The sequence below is a fragment of the Hoplias malabaricus genome, chromosome 13 (genome assembly GCF_029633855.1).
Source record: "Hoplias malabaricus isolate fHopMal1 chromosome 13, fHopMal1.hap1, whole genome shotgun sequence".
In the NCBI taxonomy this organism is placed as follows: domain Eukaryota; kingdom Metazoa; phylum Chordata; class Actinopteri; order Characiformes; family Erythrinidae; genus Hoplias; species Hoplias malabaricus.
This window is the reverse complement of record NC_089812.1, coordinates 16,081,837-16,104,730: the sequence shown is the minus strand read 5'-3', so window position 1 is coordinate 16,104,730 and position 22,894 is coordinate 16,081,837. Positions and strand designations below refer to the sequence as shown.

General features: G+C 38.5%; 1 protein-coding gene across 1 annotated transcript in view; it reads right to left on the bottom strand.

Moving 5' to 3' along the window:
* slc2a9l2 (solute carrier family 2 member 9, like 2) overlaps positions 1-22,894 on the bottom strand; it is a 164,698-nt gene that overhangs the window by 84,775 nt on the left and 57,029 nt on the right. The window contains exon 9 of the mRNA XM_066641986.1: positions 12,089-12,221. Coding sequence (XP_066498083.1) covers positions 12,089-12,221 — 133 coding nt within the window. The remainder of the gene's footprint in view (positions 1-12,088; positions 12,222-22,894) is intronic.

Genomic DNA, 22,894 nt, shown 5'->3' with positions numbered 1-22,894 from the left:
GTGCATATAAACGCCTTGATCAGATTACTCACAAATTTCTGATTTTCTGCAGTTATTGGATTGTTAAGTGCATGCAAGCACACTCACTGATACACTGGATTGTTTTCACCACTCTTTGCAAGCCCTCCCTGGGCCACAGTGGGGCTGCTGTACCATAGTGTGTTGCGTTTGTCAGTTCTTTGTCGGTGCAGTGCTAAAAGTTTATGAGAATCCTTCCTCTGCTCCACAGCCATTGCTTGCCATTGGACATGGTGACCACTGACTCATGTGTAGCTCGTTCAGAACATCCTATTCTCCCTCTGAAGAGACCATTTTAACCTTTTTATCTCTGAACACTCAGCCTGCCACTGTTTTACTTGATTTCTTATCTGATGTTCATTCATTCACTCTCTGAAACCGATTATCCAAATCTGGGTCACGGTGGGTCTGGAGCGTACCCAGAATCACTGGACTCATGGCAGGACCACTCCCTGGAGGGCATGTTTGCAGGGCGACACACTCACACCTAAGGACACTTTTGAGTCGCCAATCCACCTACCTTGTTTTTTGAACTGTGGGAGGAAACCAGAGCACCGGGAGGAAACCCACGCGGACACAGGGAGAACACACCAAACTCCTCACAGACACCCGGAGCAGGGCTCAAACCCTGGAAAGTTAGGACTCTGGAGCTGTGTGACAGCAACACTACCTGTTGTGCAATTGTGCTACAGGTTATTTGATATGTTTATATTATTTTACTTCCTTAATTAAATTATTCTGGTTTGTTTTAATTATCCATTTTACTTCTATTTTATAACTACTCTCATATTTATAGTTATAATTTTAGTTATTCCTAATTGAACCATTATGAATCATTGAATAATAAATGAATCAATGAATACTAATAAATCATTATTTATAATTTTGCACTTTGATTGTTATGTACTATTTTACACGGTTTGTTTAAATCAGATTTATTCTCTTGGATCAAACTGTTATCATTTATATTAGTTTTTATTATAATTCTTTTATCGTACGTTATATGAATCCATCTTTTTATTTTATTTATTACCTCAGCTGCATTGTAAATGAGGGACACACTCACCATACTCATACATGAGTTTAAATAAAGCGACTGATTGATTGATTGAAGAGGAATGACGGCGAGTGGCTGTAGTGAGCTCCATGTTGTTGGAGGCTCGAATTGAACACATTTTTCACGTCTAATATTCAAACGCCTCTTCAACCTGGGATTAGTCCAATCAGACAGGGTCAGATTAAGTTTTACTGAAGCAAAACACTACAGCGGAAATATCACCTTCAAGAAGAATTGCCCGAGATCAGCACGAACTGTTTTCTCGTCTTGCATCATCCTCCCTTCGCTCCTGTCTCCCAGAATTGATTTTCAAGTTGTTCTGTTTCTTTATAAAGCTCTAAATCTTTTCTTCCACCTTCATCTATTACTCTGTGCCCGGCTGCTTTTATTGCAAATCGGATCTTAAGCTTCATCAAATGCCGAAGATTTTGGCAGTAAAATGTATAAAAAAGAAATGTAGCACCTTTTTGTGTTCATGCTCCAAACGTTTGGAGTTCTTCACCTGCTCAGATCTTTCCCAGGCTCCTTCAGTTGACAGATACACAAAGCTTTATTCACTTTAACACTTCTGCTGTTTTGTGTTGTTTATTTGCATTATATCTGTTTTCAGAATTTTTTCTTCATTTTATTGGTCAGATTTTGTGTTCTCCCCGTGTCTGCGTGGGTGTCCTCCAGGTGCTCCAGTTTCCTCCCACAGTCCAAAAACACATGTTGGTAGGTGGATTGGCGACTCAAAAGTGTCCGTAGGTGTGAGTGTGTGAGTGAATGTGTATGTCGCCCTGTGAAGAACTGGCGCCTCCTCCAGGGTGTATTCCCGCCTTGCCCCAATGATTCCTGGTAGGCTCTGGACCCACTGCGCCCCTGAACTGGATAAGCTTATAGATAATGAATAAATGAATGGTCAGATTTTTTTTTCATTTAGGGTGCTCTTCCCGTACAACTATAACCTTGTTTTCCTCCGCTTCCTCTTCTCCTTCTTTTTCCAGTACTAATGTTAATTTGTCCCCGGCCTCTTCTGCTTCTTCTTCTTCTTCTTCTTTAATCATAGCTTTATTATGTTAAATATACACATAGTGCTTCTGTAATTAAAACTCAGCAGGTATTTTAGCTACAATTACATTGTTAAACTGTTGGAAATAAAAATATTTTCAGAAATATGTTCACATGGGGTACAGAGAGAGAGAGAGAGAGAGAGAGAGAGAGAGAGAGAGAGAGAGAGAGAGAGAGAGAGAAGAGAGAAAGAGAAAGAGAAAAACACTGATATTGTGGGGAAGCAGGAGGAAATGACAGTGTCATCACTTGCTGGGAGCGAAGTACGGACTTGCAATAACCCTGAGTGACCCAGCAGTGGGCGGCAGACAGATCTTCTCACTTCCAACAGTTAAAGATTAGATCACACAGTATGGCCCAACTCAACCACAACCTTCAGTCAAAGAGCAATAAACTGAAAAAAAATCTGGGCTTTGGAAACAAAAACAACGGTGGCAGTAGGGTTAAGTGTAGTTTACTCATTGTGTTTGGGTGCATTGATATTGCTGTTTGGGACGGAACACAGCTCTGCCATCAGTTCAGACAGAACAGTAGAGTTTGTTCCTTCCTTGCTGCAGTATCCAGCTCTCGCTGGATTCTTTCGTGAGCCACCGATTGTTTGAACCTCTTCAAAAAATCCATGGTGTAATTTTATGAGCTGCCATTGTGAGTTGGATAAAAACAAATGTGATGTCTGCTATAATTGGAGATTTTTCAGATAGCTTTACACACACTCTGAAGCCACCCTGAACACTTGTCCAAAAATCGCCTCCCTATTTCAGCCTTCATGGCCATAGTCCTTACTGGAAAATTTGACTATAGTTGGAGAGATCCATGGGCTCAAGGTATGTCTGCAAAGCCATTAGCGCAGAGATCTTAAAACAGTGGGGCATGCAAAACAGGGCGGCGCAGTGGCGCAGTAGGTAGTGTCGCTGTCACACAGCTCCAGGAGGAGTCTGTGAAGAGTTTGATGTGTTCTCCCTGTGTCCGCGTGGGTTTCCTCGGGGTGGATTGGCGACTCAAAAATGTCCTTAGGGGTGAGTGAATGTGTGAGTGTGTGTCGCCCTCTAAAGGACTGGCGCCCCCTCCAGGGTGAGTTCCTGCCTTGTGCCCATTGATTCCAGGTAGGCTCTGGACCCACCACGACCTTGAACTGGATAAGCAGTTACAGACAATGAATGAATGAATGAATGTTACAAAGTGGTTATGATTTATTAAAGTTTTAATATTTTTCCACAATCCAATTCAATGATGTTGCTTTATTTTATTTTTATAAATGTAAATGGCCAAAATTAGTGTCATATGAGAAAGGTCTGTATCTGTCACGCCTGGCCCTGTTGTTCCCACCATGTACTTACTTAGCACATGGCTCTGTTTATTATTGTTGTTGTCACTGCACTAGACCCGCCTTCGCTCCACCCTCTTGTCAGCCTGGTCTGTCTCTGTCTTTCCATGTCTAGGTCTCTGTTTTGTCTCTCTAGTCTAGGTCTCTCTTTAGCTCTCTCTGTCTGTTTAGCTCTCTCAGTCTAGGTTTAGTCTGTTTCACTCTATCTGTCCAAGTCTCTCTGTCTAGGTTTTTTCTTTGTATAAGTATTCTGTCAAGTTATCCAAGTCTGTCTATCTCTGTTTGTTATCTTTTGTTTAAATAAAAGTATTGTGTAATAGCATTTGTGTCCGCCACCGTCACTCCGCCCGGTTCTGACATTATCTGTATACATGGGTGTTTACTGAAAGTTCTTGCTCTTTCTTTTTAGTTTGGCCTTCACCCCACTGTTAAAGAGCAGCCAGCGAGATAAAAAGCTAAATGGAATTTAGAATACTTATGGACTGGACTGGGAGTGAAATAGTTGTGTTCTTCTGTGCTAAATAGGAGAGAATATATGTGCTTTTTATTTCATTTATTATTGTTTTATATAAAAGTTCTGGACAAATGGAATGACTTGTTGTTATTTTTATATATACATTGTAGTAGTCTGCATATTGACACACACATATTAGTTGAGGGGGGCACCCAAGTTCTCAAAAGCGCCAAGGGGGACTCAGGAGGAATAAGTTTGAATACCTCAGCATTAGTGCATAGCCACAACAAACTGCCGACAAAACGGAAACAGCCCGTCAGCCAAAGGGAAAGACAAAACAGAGCACAGGATAAATAAATAAATAATAGCAAATAAATAAAGGCTTTGTCAATAATGGGATGCTGGTTATTGCTTGTGTACACACAGAAATGAATGGCTGCTTCAACCGTCAACTTCATACATATTCAGTCCTATCCTGTGGGGAGCATTCATTAAAATAACAATGCAGTTGCTTTGTATAGTCCAGTCACATATTCTTACTGTAAACAATGGTGCAGTGTCTCATACATAGCTGAGGAATATTCTCTGACAAAGACATCAGTAGCATTTAATCAAAGCTATTAGTACTGGTGTCCTTGACCAGAGATGGATGACTGCGGTTTGTAAAAAGACAATGTGCTGAATTAAGTTAGAGGCGGAGCGCAGTCAGTCTTGTATGAATCCATCTGAGTGTAATATGTCTGACCAGTGGGTGGTTTCATTAAAGCATTCAGCTTGAATTTCAGAAGCCAAAACAAGTTGGACACGCTTCTAGCCGATTAGGTAAATCCACTGTATAAACTCAATATGGCTGAAAGTTTCTGGATAACAGGGTAGTAACAGGTATATCATCCAACGATTGGGGCTGTAGAAACTTCTAGGAAAGATTTGGAATAGATGTTGGAACATTTCTCTGAATATGTGATAGCTCTCATCTCTCCAGTCTTTTTGCGTGCTGCAAACAAGTCTGAGTTGTTTATGAAACCCTAAAGTCAGTAAAAGAAAAAGAAAAAAAGAAGGGACTTGGTCTGATATGCTAGGCTTTCTCTCTCTCACGGCAGAGAAATGGCAAAAAAACACCTCCAAACCTTGAAAATCACTAGCAGAGATGAAGATGTTGCTCTATTCCTGCTCCATAGCGGGGTAATATTGACGTATTTTTGCCGTTACATTTACATTACTTAAGGTAGATCTGACTCTAAATTCAGAAGAGCACTAACTGCATGAAAGTAAACACAGAGCAAAAGTGCTACAAATCAAAACTGCTCGAGTTACTAATTAGGTTCTGGGGTAATTTAAACAGTGAATAAAAACTTACAGACAAGTTACACTTCAGCCAAACTCACACACACCATTCCACATTAAAAGATGCTGAGCTTCTGAACAGAAACAAACCAAAGGGAACAGCAGATCCCCACAATAGATGCTGCCATTAAGTGAGGTCAGGTACTGATCATGGGTGATGATGTTCTGGATTATAAACATCACTTAAACTTAAACTCAAAGTGTTAGGTTTAGATTTAGAGCAGGGCTGAGATATTGGATTAGCAGTTGACATTCTAACAGTGTGTAAAATTGAAAGACATATCAAGAGCAAAAGAACAGTGACTTGAAGATTAAAGGGTCTAGTCATGACATGCATAATTCAGTGTTACACACAGAAGGCTCCCAACCAAGATAGATGGTTATACACTGAGTTTGGTGAGGAAGTAGCAGCTTAACTGCTGAATTTCTCTTGTGACTTTCTGCACCTCAAATCTGAACACAAACAGGCCTAACGGTTAGAGAAGAGAGCTTAGGACTGAAAGGTTGTTGGTTCGATTCCCACAAATGGCAGGAATATTGGGGGCGGTGGGAGTGAAGGAACAGCACTGTCCTCTTCCCTCAATCCACAGCTAAGGTGCCCTTCAGCAATGCACCGAACCCACAACTGCTCTCAGGACACCTAGTGATGGCTGCCTGATGCTCTGGGTGTGTGTTCACAGCCCCTAGTTCACTAGTGTGTGTGCTCACTGCCACAGATAGGCGGAAGACACATTTAATTGCACATACAAAAAAAAAAAAAAAAATCTGAACACAAGCAGTACAAGTCTGAATGCTAACAGTGCAAATCCCATTGCACAATCAGTGAAGCTTTGAGTCGAATCTGAAAGAAAAAAAAAAAGATATTACTCTGAAACAAACCATGACCCTCTGAGTACAAACAGTGTGAGTTTGAGCATCAGCAGTGAACATATTTTTTTTCTCCTCAATGACAAATAAACTACATGAGGTGTTCTCACCTTTAAAAAAGAAATGCCATAAAGTTTTCATATTTGCCTCTAAAATATGGTTTTGTAATTGAATAGTTGCAGAAAACCCCTCACAGAAACAACATCACACTATGACCAACTTATCTTCAGGAAACAGGCTTCTTAATTAATTAAAGAAATCTTATTAATGGTGGGTTAACAAGTCAATGGTTTTGTAATTTGTGGTTGCAATGTGCCACCAGTAAAATAATACGACTGCCCACTTAACCCGGCCAGTCCTGTCATCCAGTCAATGGTCATAAAAAAGTATGGGGAACCCCTGTTATGCAATACATGTTCAAACGTGTTTAGAGAGCCCATTTGTGAATTGATTCACCCATTGCGCAATGTACAAACACAGTTTTTCCATGGAAAATCATTCTTAATAGGATGGGATGCTCTGTAGTGGCTGGATATAAGCTTAAGTTCATCATGCCTGTCTAAACAGGAACAGAGCCCTTAGCACTTACCTGCAAAGCATCTCATGTGATGCATCTCAGTGATGCAGACGGAAAGAGCTGTGATTAGTCGGGCAATGGATCAAGTGTAGGAGACAACCAAGGGAGTGCAAAATTACGAACTCCTCTTCTCCACACTACAGAGACTGCAGATGACTTTCAGACATCGGTTTGGACGTCATGGAATGAATAAACAAATTTAGGAAAAACCTGAGGGAAAACCAGACGAAAGGACTCAGCAAACCAGAAAAAACGTTGGTGTTGGCTTTGTTTCTTTTCTAGTGTGGTATGGCTAAATGCCTAATAGTGCTAAATATTAATATTAATGATAACATGGACTCCCAGGTAGGGAGCATAGTGTTCCCCAGGGGAAGATAAAAGTGAGCACACCCAGGTGAGTTCACTTACACATTGTTTAAACGAAGGGACGGCGGGATTCGTCTGGTGCGTTGCAGCCACTATTAGGGGAACTTGGTCTGTCTACGTGTGCAGGTGGCTGGAGCCAATCATTTGAAAAGTGGAGAAGCACAGGCAGCTGAATCAACGGTTGGAGGGCATCTGTGATGCTTGGCTGCCGCCTACTGATACATTCTGTTTCTACGGAACGCTGATATATCAATCATACTGACAACAGCAGTGTCTTTTTATTTGGAGTGGGGCTGCAGCCAGAAGCGCTGCGGGCCACTGTTTTCTCTCCACTGTCTTTGTATTTTTTTTTATACATGGCATATACGGACGGACATTGTATTAGCTGAGCCACTTGTCTTGTTTTGGGGTCTGGGCCTTAAGGCCACTAGCTACAATGCATTGTGATAAGATATCATAGGCCATTTTTGTGTAGTTGCACCTAGGAATGTGCTTCTTGTTATATTTAGTTTTCTTTCTTTGTTTTGTGGTCAAGGGGTGGGTCACCCTAGTTGCTCTGGTTGTGCCCTATTTGGGGTGGTTTACTGTGGTGGTGTCATCTTGCTTTTGATGACCTCAGTTTGATATTGGTTTTGAGTGGTAGTGTTATTGCCTACATAACTAGTGTGCAAACCAAAGGGCTTCGTGGGTTGGGCACGTCTTTGGCCACACATTTGGTTGGTCCGTGATATTACTTATATCTTACTTAGCATTCTTCTAATTAACTGAAATAAAATTTATATTGAGAAGTGACATTCTGATTGATACACGTGTTATTTTCTGGCTCTCATTCAGTTGAGTGGCCTAGCAAAGGGTCCCCTTTCCCACAACATAGGGGTGGCGTAGTCGATGTCTTATATATCGTTGTTGTGTATCTGTTGTATCAGTTGCTCAGTAACAAAGTAATTCACAAAGAAATGTGGTCCATGTTTACAGCAAATTACAAATGCACTGGGAGTGATTGTAGTGCCCTCAAATCATGCTCAAATTTAACGTTATTAATTGGACACTCAGAGAAAGCCAACACACTCAATAGTGCCCTAGGTAAATTTTTATGGTAAATGTAAGGTGTAAATGCAAATGTATTGTTAAAAGGGGGCCATCTTGGTCTATACTACACCATTACATTGTGCACTACATAGGGTGGAGGAAGATACTGGAGATTAAGCCCTATTGTTTTGGTGGTGCACTTACACAGGCACTGACTCAACACAGAATTATATGTCGGCCAGAAGCAATCAAATCCTCACAGCAGTATTCCACCACTGTGCAATGTCTTTTCTGATAAGTAGAGGATGTAACAGCAGGAGAGGGACTGTTTTCCTATGGATATCCTTTATTTTGGATGAGCAGGTGAGCCTTCATATCCAAACGTTTTTGCTGCCTAACTTTTATCTGTTGCTGTATGAGAAAAGGATAAAAGTATGCAGCGCTGTGTGATTTGGCTCATTTGAGCCAACACTGATTCACCTTTCACCATGAGCCAAGAGATGAGAGCCCCACAGCGGAGTGCAGCCAAGAAGCAGCTAATCATTAAGACAAGTGTATAACATACAATTCAGACAACTGATATTTCCCAGCTCTACATTCCCCAAGGATGCAGTGAGTTCACCTTTCTTAACACTAGAGGAGGTGAATGAAAGAAGAAAATTCAGGAATGGAGAACAGCCAGACAGCGGCCAGAGCAACAGGGTGAGTTGAATGAATAAGACCAAGCAGAACCCAAAATATGAAGATGAAGTTTGTTGTTAATGAAGGACATTTGAAATAAACATTCACTGTTAATCTAATGATAATTAGTGTATAGTTTATACACCAGTGTACAGTGTTTAAATCTGTGTTCTTCTTCAACATCAGCTGGCTTGAAAAACACACTGAACTGAACAAACACAGGAGTACAGCCACAAATGGAGTATAGCGCTCACTCTGGGATAAACTTGCCAAGAGAAAAAGACAAGAAATTGTGTGTCACATGACCCTCTTCCCATTGAAAAAACAAAAGTTGGGTCCAAAATGTCCGACTTCAAAATGGCCACCATGGTCATCACCCATCTTGAAAAGTTTCCCCCCTCCCATATACTAATGTACCACAAACAGGAAGTTAATTTCACCAACAATTCCCATTTTATTAAGGTGTATCCATATAAATGGCCCACCCTAGAGAAGAGTTTTGTCTAACATACAGATGACAGATGACTTTCAGAGGAAAGATGACTTATATATGAATGGGATATAAATGGCCGATCTCTTGGAGTCATAATTCTGAATCTCCCAAACAGAGATATTAAAGAATAAGGAAATATTTTGAAGTGGAAGTTGATATAACATGATTTTTACCATTTAATGTAACTCATTTATTGCTGATTTCATTATTAGATTTGAATAGAATGCTAACCCTGACTGAGTGTACAAGGTGTTTGTGTGATAGAGATAATAAAAGAAACAGTCTTCAATTGTAACTGGTTGTAAATTTCCATTTGATGTTACATCTCAGAGAAAACACTAGTGTAGAAGACCTCTACACACATCTCTTTACACAGGATCAGACCACATTCTCCCTACCCCTACAACAGAACCAACAGATGACCTGAGAGGGCAGGAACTAGGAGATCTGGACCCAAAGGGTCAGGACCATAGAGAGAAACCAGCGCTCCATCATTTCATGGCATGAAAAGATAAAACCTATAAGCTGCTTTGACAGTGCTAGGTTCCTGACCCCATTCTGTCAGTCGGAACTTTGCTATCGAAGCTCAGGCCCAGATCTGCAGAGTTCAATGCACACCGCATCTCCCAGTGCTTTGAGATCAATACCCACCACATCAGCTGGCTCAGAAAACACACTGAGCTCAACAAACACAGGACACAGGAAGCTTCCTGCCACAAACGGAGTACAGCAGCTAATCTGGGACAGACATACCAGGAGAAAAAGACAAGAATAAGATGTCCATCAATCCCAGTGCTCTGAGCTTTTTATTCCTCACATAACCCCTGAGAGCTAGGCGGGGAGGAGCTAGAACAGAGCACAGACTTTAAGATTTAAAGCCAAGACCCCATCTGTTTGAATGTAGGTTCAAAGCAGAGCAGCAGTATAATTTACAATGTTTGTAGACACTTGGTTGTACAATTTTATAGAAACCAGGGTGTCAACAGGGATGTATTTAGACTCATTTTAGTGAAGTATGTGCCCCAGCAAAATGTTGCTGTGCCCCACTAAAATCACTGTGGTGAAAAGTCAAAAGGCCAATTCATTACAGACACTACATTTCCCATAATGCCCCAGCTTCTTTCCAAAAGCTTGAAGAGCTTTCAGTCTGTGCCAGTTTATTTCATGTTTTGTTGCAGAAAATATTTGAAAGCAAGTCAGCCACACAACTGACAGGGTAATGACAGCTCCTAGCTTGGTTATGTTTTGGTTATACCAGCTTATAACTGTATAACCTTCCAAAAATATATAGTAAACCACTAAACAGAGGCATTATCTAAATTAGGAAAAGCAAGAGTTACATTAGAATAAGCTTTATTTATGCCAGCTCGTAAAACTGGCATTGATAACACAAGCTCAGAAAGTGAGGAAACATATGTTGCTTGTTTTTATTTCTTTAAGAAAATGAAAAAATATATATTAATTAATTCATTGACTGTAACCGCTTATCTGGTCGCAGTGGGTCCGGAGCCTACCCGGAATCACTGGGCGAAAGGCAGGAACACACCCTGGAGGGGGCACCAGTCCTCCACACTCACACTTATGAACACTTTTGAGTCACCAATCAACGTTTGTTTTTGGAGTGTTTTTGGAGGGTACCGGAGCACCTGGAGAAAACCCATGCTGACACGGGGAGGACATACCATACACCTCATAGATAGTCAACCGGTATCTTAAACCCACAACCCCAGGACCCTGAAGCTGTGCGAAAGCGAAAGTACTTGTTGCACCACTGTGCCACCCTAAAACAAATACAATTAATAACATTTTTTAGTGATAATTTTTTCTTCCTTTCTCATTCATGAAATTCATGTAATTTCATGTAATTCTCACTTATTGTTAGTAGTCTAGTGTCAATAAGTACTTTATGCCCAGTTCCTGCAGTAACTGCCTTTGTTCTTCATGGAAGGGCTTATACATGATGTCTGTGAGAACATTCACAGGTACTGATTTTTAATTACCACAACCCAGTCCCAGTAAGATTTATACTCCCCTGGCCAGTGCTTGGCATTGAGCATGCTCAGTTCTACAGCTTCATGCTGGAAACATTTTTTTTCAGCAAACTGTCTACAGATTGTCGACAATTTGTCAGTGGACTGTCATTAACCAGCTCTTCGACTGATTTTTAATATCTAAAAAGATTTATCTCTCTGTCATAAACGCCATCAACACAGTACATGTCGTTTGTCAACTTAGAATTCAGGACATTTTTATTTGAGTGTCAATAAAGTGACTACAGAGTCTATGCATGTATCAACATCTTTTCAGTAAATCTATTAGGTACATATAAGTTTTAAAGCATTTTTGTGTAACATATAATTGTAATTTCAAACATTCTACCACTCTTTTGTCATTTTGTGGTAAAGGTTCTGTAGTATTAAATTTTTATATTAAAAAATAATCTAACAATGAAGTATTAATGCGATATGTTCACAACGGCTAACATCAAATTCCCCATTTTTATGTCGTCTAAACCAAAACTCACATGTACTTTTGGAAACAATATAAACTCCAAGAACTGCAAACGAATACAGAAACCAATCATTTCTTCACTCGTCATTTTATCACTACTTCATTTTTAGGTTACGTTTAGAAGAATAAAATGACAATTGTAATTTTAAATATGACAAAACATTTACCATAAAAATTATGAGGTCAAACAAGCCTTTCAAAATGTTCTCCACAAGTTGGGAATATGTGTGTGACAAAAGATCAACTGAGGTCTAGAGCTGAGGGGTATATCCTGAAGATAATGATAATGATGATGGTAATGATGATGAAAAACATACCTTTCTCAGCACGAGCCTCATCTCGGCGCTCCATTAACAGATACCGTGGGCTCTCTGGTAGAAACGGCAAGACACACAGCTGCAGAAGTGCAGGAACTGCCAAGAAGGCAAACAGAACGTTCCATCTATATTCCTGCAGAGACAAACAATAACATGTCATTTACACTGCATTATTAACACAAGTATTTAGTCTAAGTTAGTATATTTCTTTTATAACATATAATAGCAAAGTAGCAACGTATTGCACTTTTCCTATCTGCTGGTCTCTAATGGACACTACTGGACTGTACTGGACTCTACAGTTTGATCCCTGGTCGGTTTTCCACTCCCACAGTCACCCTACCCCCCAAAATATTTTACCCAGTGTTGTCTCAAAACCCTTCTCTAATGGGAAAGCAGGCTTTGGAAACCACAACAACAGCAGCAGTGAGGTTAAGAGTTGTTTATTCATTGTCATCCATCATTTCAGACATATCAGTAGAATTCGTTACTACCATGTTGCAGTGTCCAGCTCTTGCTGGATTCTTTAGTCGGCCACCGATTCAAGGAGTGTTCAAACGACTTCAAAAGACCACGACATATTTTTACAAGCTGCTGTTGTGAGTCGGATCAAAACATATATGATCTCTGCTATAGCTGGAGATTTTACATATGGGGAGTTTGTGCTGGATGTCTGCATTGTGTGACATAGAGTAACACCTCTCTCTGGACAATCAGTGCTCTGCAAGCTACACAAGTCACAATTTAGTCTCTACTCATTGTTGTTGTTTTTGACTTTTATTTCCAACATTAAACACTAATACAGAATAGTGAAGGCTTCATAAATGAAGATAAATTATTCAGTACTTTGAGTCAAATTATTAAACATTTTTAAAAGAACTGTCATACACCACCTTTTATCTCCCTCTTCCTGCCTCTCTCTCTTTCTCACCGAGGTCTGACATCTGAATGAAGTCACAGATAATGAAAATTTACCTTTAAGACCACAGCAGGTCATATGCTTCCACTTTACACAAGCATTGTTCCTGATCAGCGCATTTTGACAAAGATTTCATGAAGTGGACTCTCAGCTGTTTCTGAAGTGATTCAGTGGAATCTAATAGTTCAGGGAATAAAAGGTGTGAGGGGAGAAAAAAAAACAGGCAGAGTGTGTTCCTTCGCCAGACAGACGTGACTGTGGTGGGACTCTGGGAGCCGGGGTGTTTGTGTGAGGCATATTAAACGCCTCTGCGGAAGGCTCAGGGAATTGGACTCACGCTGTGCTCCATGCGTTATTGAGCTGTTCCATAAACGCTCGCTGCGGGAGACAATCAAACATAATCTGATTTCACAAAAGAAAAGAAGCTGTTTTAAAAACAATGACGCTCTCATTTTGCTCTATGTTTCTGCCAGCAGGGTGTTAAGAACAAAACCACACTCGCAATGCAACACTGTTAAGAATCAGTGTTAATTTTTAAAAAGAGCTGCTTAAATAATGCTCATGTCTAAAACTGTAATTCACTCCAAATTACAGCATTCACAAAAAGAATCTGGTCTGAGTGACAGAGAGAGGCCTGATTGCCCAAGACACATTAGGCTGTGATCAGGTGATTGAGCATATTGGCATTTCCAGGTTGTAACAGGTTTTCTTTAATAGCATCCATAGTAGTGGGTAAATTCCGGGCTGGGAAAATAACCCAGCAATCAATGATGATTCTAACACCATGGCCTGGATGTATGAGGGATTCAGTGCTAAACCTATTGTAAACAAGGCTGCCATATTCAGACACTACAAATCAATCTGCCTCAGAGTGCTGAGAAACAGCATAAAAAGTAAATAAAATACAGATAATCGCCTTGTTAAATATTGTTGGCTACTTTTTGGGAGTAAAAATGACTTATTGACCTTGAGCCATTGTTAGAATAACACCACAGCCAGTGCTGTTTGACTTTATGATTCCCGCTCAGTTAATCTATAAACTAAATGGAAAACTCAGGCTTAGTGCTTCAGACTAATCCGATAACAACATCACAAAATATTGCCCGTGTCACACAAGATGAGCCAAAACTACAAGACTTGGGTCAAATCTGTTCCACACTGGCTACTTATCATAAACCAAATATGGCTTTTGTTACAGGTGTGTACGGTACACTTGTGTCAGCAATAGGTGTAACTTAAGCCAGCCGAAATTATTCAAAAAATGACTCATAGGAAAAATACATAAATAAATACATTCTCATTTCAAGAACTCTTCAATAATTCATGAATTAATGAATTTTTAAGTAATAGAAGGACCTTGTTATTAAAGGTGATATATTAAATGATCTTTACCACAAGTTAGATCATAGGTCATAACCCCACAAGCCCCACAGCAGCGTTCTCCCCCTGTCTAAACAGCCCTGTTCAGAACAGCCACTTTCAGAGCCTGTTTATTTAAATAATGATGAGCCGCTTGTTCACCAGACCCGAGTGCACAGCAGTGAGTAGCGAGGAGAAGTAGCTCTGGTTTTTAGCCGTTTTCGCTTGGTTCTCTTCCTTCTCCATTTTTACTCAGTGCTCTTACTTCTCCATGCTCGTTGTGTCTGTTTTGCTGCATTTAACTTATTTGCGCTCTCACATATACTCGGGTCCAGCTCTGTGATTAGACAGACTCAGACAAGGGGTGGGGCAATTCTAAAGTCTCTGTACATGACATCAGATGCATTTTAATTTAATCCCCTGTCCTCTGAGCATACAGAAAAGTGACTGAGTGGTCTTGTTTCACAGTGTGTGTGTTGGTAGCAGCTCATTCACTGCATGTTTACAGTTATGTTTACTAAATGCAAAAGCTGATGATTTCAAAATGCTGTAAAACACAAATAAATATGCAATTAATTAATTGTCTACTTTACTTGTGATAAAATAATTTAATTCCAGATTTAAATATATATTTTTTCCTAATTTGAGTCTGGCATACAAGCAATTAAATATATCTACCATTTCCTGCTAGAAGGAGCCCAGAGGCTGTGGCAGTGATTGGCCCCCTGCCCTGCATCCCTGGAATCTAATGAGACCTCTCCCACTTTCTCTGAGATATATGCAACTTTTAAACAACATGAGCTGTCTCAAACTTAATCTTGAACTGTTTTATCTAAAAGGACATGAGGACGAAGACCAAGCCTGCATTCATTTCACCAGTGGCTCTCGATGAGGTGAGGAAAGATTACAGCTCTGACGGGTAATTTAGCACTTCATAGATCCGATTACTCCTAGTGGGACTGAGCAGTAACGATGAGGATCAGTGAAGGGGTTTATGATGAAAACAAACTCGGCATTCTGCCCTACAGACATGAACACCAGCCCACACTGTGCTGCGGCCAAAAAAGACATGTAACTAATCGTACACATATACATGCACAAACATATAGATGCAGTAAACACAAACATAAACACAAAAGTATGGACATACAATATGGTTCAAAAGCCTTAGTTGTTTATTATTATTATTATTATTATTATTATTATTATTATTATCATCATAATTGCTATTTAAAATAATGTATACTCTCAGTAAGTGTGGTGCTTGTAAATAGTTATATTTAATTACAATAAGTACAGCAACATCAATAAATAATAAGGAATTAAGAAATAATTGATTATTTTTTCAATTTCTATGTACAGTATAAAATTGATTGTTTTATTTAAACACACACTGAAAATTATTATTCCACAGAGAGAGAGAACTGAAGGGGGATAATAAAGACAAAAGACAGACAGATAGATAGATAGATAGATAGATAGAGAGAGAGAGAGAGAGGTGAGTCTGTAAGCACTGACAGCAGGTGAAAGCTACATGAAAATCATCTGCTCAGCTGCCTGTTACAGAAGCAGCCTAAAATATTGCACACAGCCTCAACATCTCACAGTCACAGCACAGAAACTTATCTCTTACACACACACACACACACACACACACACACTCACACCCATGTCATTTGCCAGCAGAGTGTGTTACAGATAGAGTCTGCTACAGGATTTATGGCCATCTTTTTGCCCAGAGCAATGACTGAAATACTGAAATTTTTCTCCACTCCACTCACATCTAATAACTTGTACATGCTTTAATATATAAGTATACTTTTTTAAGTATAAGTTATGTCTTAATTTCATATTCTGTGAGTTCCTCTGGATAATAACATCTGCTAAATGCTGTAAATGTAAATTAATAAGTACTCTCTCTCTCTCTCTCTCTCGCCTCTCTCTCTCTCTCTCTCTCTCTTTCTCTGGAGTCATCAGGGACTGTTACAATATCTACTTCTATTTTATTAATTTATTTTATATCTACTATGACTTGTTACAATATTAATTTAACTAAACTCTTGTCAATATTGTTTAAGAATTTACAAAGACTGAAGTAATAAAACAGGCTGTAAACCACAATTACAATACAGGGGCTGATATTCATGGACAAAGCCAGGCAGGAGCTGGAAAAAAGGACTTTTAAATCAGATTATCCAAAAAAAATCTTCCAATGAATCCAATTTAGATTTCCCAAATATTTCTTGAAGCCAACACTCAAACCTAGTTTTATTTCAATATTAGTAATAGTAAAACATTTCTTTAACAATGCCAAGCCACTTTACTGACAGAGTAACTGTAAAATGGTGCAACACAAAAGGTAACTTTTTGTTAATGTCTGTTACAAACTTCAAATACATCCTTGCTGTGCAGGAGAACACCATTAATTATAAATGTTAATAATTTTGAGCACGATTTGGAAAGTTTCAACAGACCACAAATATCTTACTCAAAAAACCTTATTTTTGACAACAAATTTTAACACATAAACTACTTTTTTATTTATTATCTTAAACTCAAAAAATCTTAATTTCATATTTCTGCTCGATGACGGACAGGAAGGACTAACTGTTAGTAGCAATCCTGGTAGAGTAATATGAATAGTGAGCGGAGTCAGAGTAGTCAGAATAGTCAGAGCTCTGATATTTCAAACTGTGCTTTATTCACATTATAGTGCAATGTTTTGGGGTTCCGCCATTTTGTATGTCTACATAGGACACCGTCCAAAATCATTCACCATCCTCCGGGAATTCAGGTGCCTTTAAAAGTGCATATAGTGAGTAATGTAGGGATTAGTGAATAGACGGCCATTTTGGACACAACTCTTGAACTACTTTACTGATAAAGGTCATGAGGACGAGTCACTGACCTGAATTCAGTCACTGACTCACCAAGTATGCTCAGAGCCACACACACACACACATACACAAAACCACACACACAGTTGTACACTATATTCTGTTTTCCAGTCAATGTGAGGTCATTTGGATATTTACAGGAGTACCAAGACACATGCACATACACACACACACCATTGCAGGTGTCTGTGTTGTTTTGAGCAGGTTGGCCATTTGCCCTTCAGAGTAAAAATGTCAGTTCTCATGCCAGACACCAACAGCATCACCTTACACACTACTACAGCTTCCCCAATCTCTCTCTATCTCTCTCTCTCTGCACAATGTGGTGCTTGACCCTCTGAAACAAAATACATTTCATACGTACCTCTTATTGTACCAAAATCACTATACACACAGCAGCCAAAACAGCATTTGTCTGATACATCACACATAGCAAGAACCTGGGATACAGTAGCAATCACCTAACAATACCCCAGCGACTACTTTTCAACACTGGGTGTGTCCCAATAGTGTACTACACACTAATACTACACAGTATATACTAGGCACTTATCTTAAAAGTTTGAGTTTGGCAGGCTAGTACACACAATACAATATTTCAATACTACACCGTTTCTTACAAACAGGACGTGATGAAATCTTTCTATACATACCAAGCTGCAGATGCAATGTAGAATATTAAACTAATCTGTAAAGTGCATTATGTAGGAAGTAGGGCACCATTTGGGACAGATTTTCCAGACGTGAGAAACTCTTCTCTTTCCGTTTCCCATTAGATGGTGGGACAACAGTGTCCATCATTACATCCTCAAATATCGACTGCTTCTAAGTGTTCTAAGTGTGCACTGTCTTTTTAGTACACTGAACATTGACAATTGTAACTTCACTACACACTCAAAGAATTATAATTAGCATTAAATGTACATTAGCTAAGTACGCTCATCAAGATGAGGATTTTGTTTGGTAAATTTGCTTCTAGTAAACTAGTAAATACAAACCCACAAATAGTATAGGCATGTGATTTATTTTTACATGAAACAAGTATAAAAAGTAGAAAAAGTATAAATAAATTAAATACTATAATTTATTTACTAATAATACTATAATTTATTTACTATAAAAAGTAGTACCCACCAGTTTAATTTATATTATTGCAGTTTACTGAGAGCACACATTCTAGTTTCAGCAACAAAATATGTCATGTTATTCATTCATTCATTCATTCATTCATTCATTCATTCATATTCTTTCCAGCTTGATCCATTTCAGGGTTGCAGTATATATCATGTTATGTTAAACAAAATTAGTCATATTAGACACTCTATAGAATTAATTGCTGAAACATATCTGCAGCAGTTGTTTAGACGTATTGAAAAAAACACTTGAGATGGCAACCTATTGTGGTAGTAACCTATAGTTATAGAGCTATCAGGCTTTAAAAAGAAGAAAGCACTAATTTGGCTATTTGCATAATCCAGCACTGAAAAAACATGCTCTCTGTTACTATTTCCACCAAAAAAATCAATGAACCTTATTGTTTAACCAGGTAAACTCAAATTCTTTATTCAGCTGTGTCACATGCCAATAAGACGCCACGAAAATAACATTTTGCAAACTTAAAACATGACCTGCCTCATATTCCTGAGAATTTCTGGACTGAATACCGTTCATCCCTCAGCTCAGTCCAACACAGTTTACAGCTGTGACACATAACTAAGCATTTTACAAGAATACATCCTGTGGAGTTTAACACTGATAAACTGCAGAAAATTTCAGCAAAAAACATCATTCAGCTGAAAGAATAATACTAAAGGAAATCATAGTTAGTATAATAATTAGACGCTGCTATTACTCCACTTGTAACCACACAAACATGCTCCAACCACGCATTTCTCAGGTTGTGTGTGGATAAATTTGTTTTCAGATGTTTTCAGGAAAAAAATATGCATTAACATAAAAACGCAGGGTCAACCTCCAATCAATAGCTTCTAATGTTAAAGTATTATCTGCTCCACTTTAAAGCTGTTGGAGTACATTTTCATTTATATCAAGGTTATTATTATCTTCAAGTGCTACAAAGGGTTTTTGAGCAATGCTGTAGAACAAACACCTTTGATTCCATAAAGAAACATGTTTGTTTAAGAGCTGTGTTTAAAAATGCATCACTTGATCTTAAGGGTCTCTATCCATTTAAACATTTTTAGTCAAACTGGTTCTCTATGGCATCCTTCAAACAAATGTTTGTAGCACCTTTATTTTTAAGAGTGAGAATGTGAGAAAGGGTGAGTTAAATGTTGCAGGACACCTTTTAATTTCAAAAACAAAAGGTAAAAATTACATATTTGAATACTCCAGCAAGCAATGGCCGAGGGGGCCTATCTTTTAGGCTACATGTCCGGAACATGGCCGACCATCTTGAAAGCCGCCATACTAGATCAAGGGAAAGCTTTTCCAATGGGAAGTTGGTCATGTAGCATATCAAAGAAGACCAGAATTGTCTCACAAATTGATTGCAATATCACTTGTGATTCAAAAGTTATCAACACAGACATTTCAAAAATTTTGTTTGTTACAGGCTCAGTAAGACCCAAAGTGCTTAGCGCTAACTGACAATGCTACAGTGTTCCCATCCATTCGGACAAAATATGGCACTGAGCATTTAAGGTATAATGTGCATTAAAAGTATAAATGAACGTTATAATAAAATATAAGAAATAATCATAGTGTTCATTAATTTATAAAATTAAGTAAATTAAAAATTCATAAGCTGTGGGTGAACAGGATTGCAGCAGTTACGGAAAGTGAATGAATGAATTAATGAATTAATGAATTAATGAATGACTGACAAAGATTAATGAATGAATGTTAACTATGGATGTCACCTTCGGAATTATTGCCTAATGCAATAACATGTTGTAGTTTAGGACAACAGTTTGTTACTGTAAAAACGGATTTGTAATTTACTGTAAGACTACAGCAGCTGTTTGCAATGTAAAAAACAGTGGTATTAAATATAATGTCTATTGTTATGGATTTATTAACATGATGAAATACATTTATCAACCCACAAATGTCAAAGTGCACGTCTAATAAGACATAAGTCACATTAAAATTCACATCCTGATCCATGTCATCAAACACATTGCAGGCCAAACATCTGACTCAGTCAGCCTAAGTAGGCAGCCACACTCAAAAGCAAATTACCATAAAAAACAGGCACGTAATAACAGGATTACGATAAGCTTTATGAAGTGTGGTGTTAGAGATAATGAATCAGTTCCATTTGGTCCAATGAAGATGCATTTCTTATAAACCAATACAAAAATAAAATAAGATTCTAAAATTCAAAGATGATATAAAAACAAAGGTAAATAGTAGATATAAGGTTATTCATACAGACAGGACATAAAAGATGTGAGACTTGGTCTGAGAGTTTGGAATGGCTAAACTGCAGTGTCTTGACCTACGTAAATAATTACTAATGAACATAATTGAGTATTAATTACATTAAGAAAGAAAGAAAATAATATATACAACAATCCATTAAAACATTATAATTACCTACACTCATTGTCCTTTTTTATCTGCTCTACTGAGATATTTGTAGTTCTACAAAGCTTGCACCTGAAATACTCCTGGAAGACAGATTTGCCCCAAATAGTGCCCCAATATATTTAAGACATCTCTGATGCCCTGTGCCTTTGAATAGCGCTGCACTTAGAATCACACTTCAGCCTATGTCTGTGGCGCAGCAGGTAGTGCCGGAGTCACACAGCTCCAGGGGCCTGGAGGTTGTGGGTTCAAGTCCTGCTCCGGGTGACTGTTTGTGAGGAGCTTGGTGTGTTCTCCCAGTGTCCACCCGGATTTTCTCCGGGTGCTCAAGTTTGCTCCCATGGTCCAAAAAAAAAAACAAGTTGGTAGGTGGATTGGCAACTTTTGGCCTTTATGTGTGTGAATATGTGTCACCCTGCGAAGGACTGGCACACACTCCAGGGTGTGTACCTGCCTTGCGCCCAATGATTCCTGGTAGGCTCTGGATCCACTGCGACCCTGGACTGGATAAGTGGTTTAATTTCTATTTTAATATATATATATATATATATATATATATATTTATTTTAAAACTTCTACTGTAAAATTTCTAAATTGTTTTGTAAAGCACTTTGAATTACGAAAAGTGTGAAAGGTGCTCTATGAATAAAATTACCTTGCCTAATTTCAAACCGTAGTCCCTCTGTTTCTCTGCATACTTTCCTCCAGTAGATATACCTTTTTAAACGTTCATTTTGCCAAATAAAAACATGAAATATGATTTATTTATGTTTGTATGTGGGTGCTGTTTTAACTATTTTCAATCAACAAGTATGGGATGTGACCAGGGATCACCAAACCTGCTTAAACCCCAATAAGAAACTGTCTGTGCTGATCAGTGGTTTGATACAGTTGAACATGAATACGACTTGGTTGAAAACCAATGAAATTCCTTTAACCATCTTCTCAGGTCAGCAGAGGTCAGTCAGAGAGCAGACAGCATCTGTGCAGCTTCATTAACGCTTGCTGCCCAAGAGAGAATGACACACCAGCACTTGTCTTTTATTAAAGCAAAGCGATATTTCACAAGAGAAATGACCCTGAACCTGTCAATGCTTGGCTCAAATATTTCTACTCCAGAGAAAAGCTTCTGAGGGTTTTCAAAGATATTTTAAGGCAAGTAATGAATTCATCACATCAACTAATCCTGATATTCAAATCCCTTGTTCATATGCTACAGAACTTTACTGCCAGGACTGTCCAGCCTCAGAGGATATCAGTCAAGGAAATTAGTGAGATATGCACATAAAGTTATATGAGTTATATTAATAAAGCTACTGATGTCATTCCATGAGAATTTATCTTCTCAGTAAGTGTGATGCGTGTATAAATTATATACCATTACATTAAATACAAAATCATAAATGTAGTAAAAGTAAAATTATTTATATTTGTGAGCGAGTGTGAAGAACAAAGTGCGTTTCCAGATTGAAAGTGTGTTTCCTTGATCGTATGGATTAGGGCTGTGCAATTTCTTATTGTGTGTAATAATATTGTAAAAAAAAATGTAAACAATAAAAAAAAAATCAATATCGTGATTATTGTGATATTCTGACTTATATATGTAATGATGCCATGCAATCACACGTAATACTGCATACATTAGTTACGTGAGTTATTTAGGCACAGAAACAAGTACCGTGGAAATTTGGTCTGCATTCATCAATTTGCTCCTAAAGACGATTGACTTGTGGAGATGGTTTGGGTGTAAAATATCAATATTCTAAATATTTTTTTATACAATGTCAGAATATTGGTAAGTGTATGGTTGTTATTTTCTCACTGGCCACAAAGCAGGAACACACCCTGAACTGGTGCAGTGTTAGGCAGTGGGCAGTGCTGGACTTTGCTAAATTTGCTAAAAAATAAATACAAATATTAAAAATAATCTAATGCTGTATGCTGAGTTTTCAGGAGAAGGTTTTTGGCTCTGGTGATTAGCATGTGACTACCTCTTCACATGTAGTGTATTGTGTTGTGCTTTAATGTGTTATGCTGATGTTACGGATTTTAACTGGACCCACGGGGCGCACAATCTAT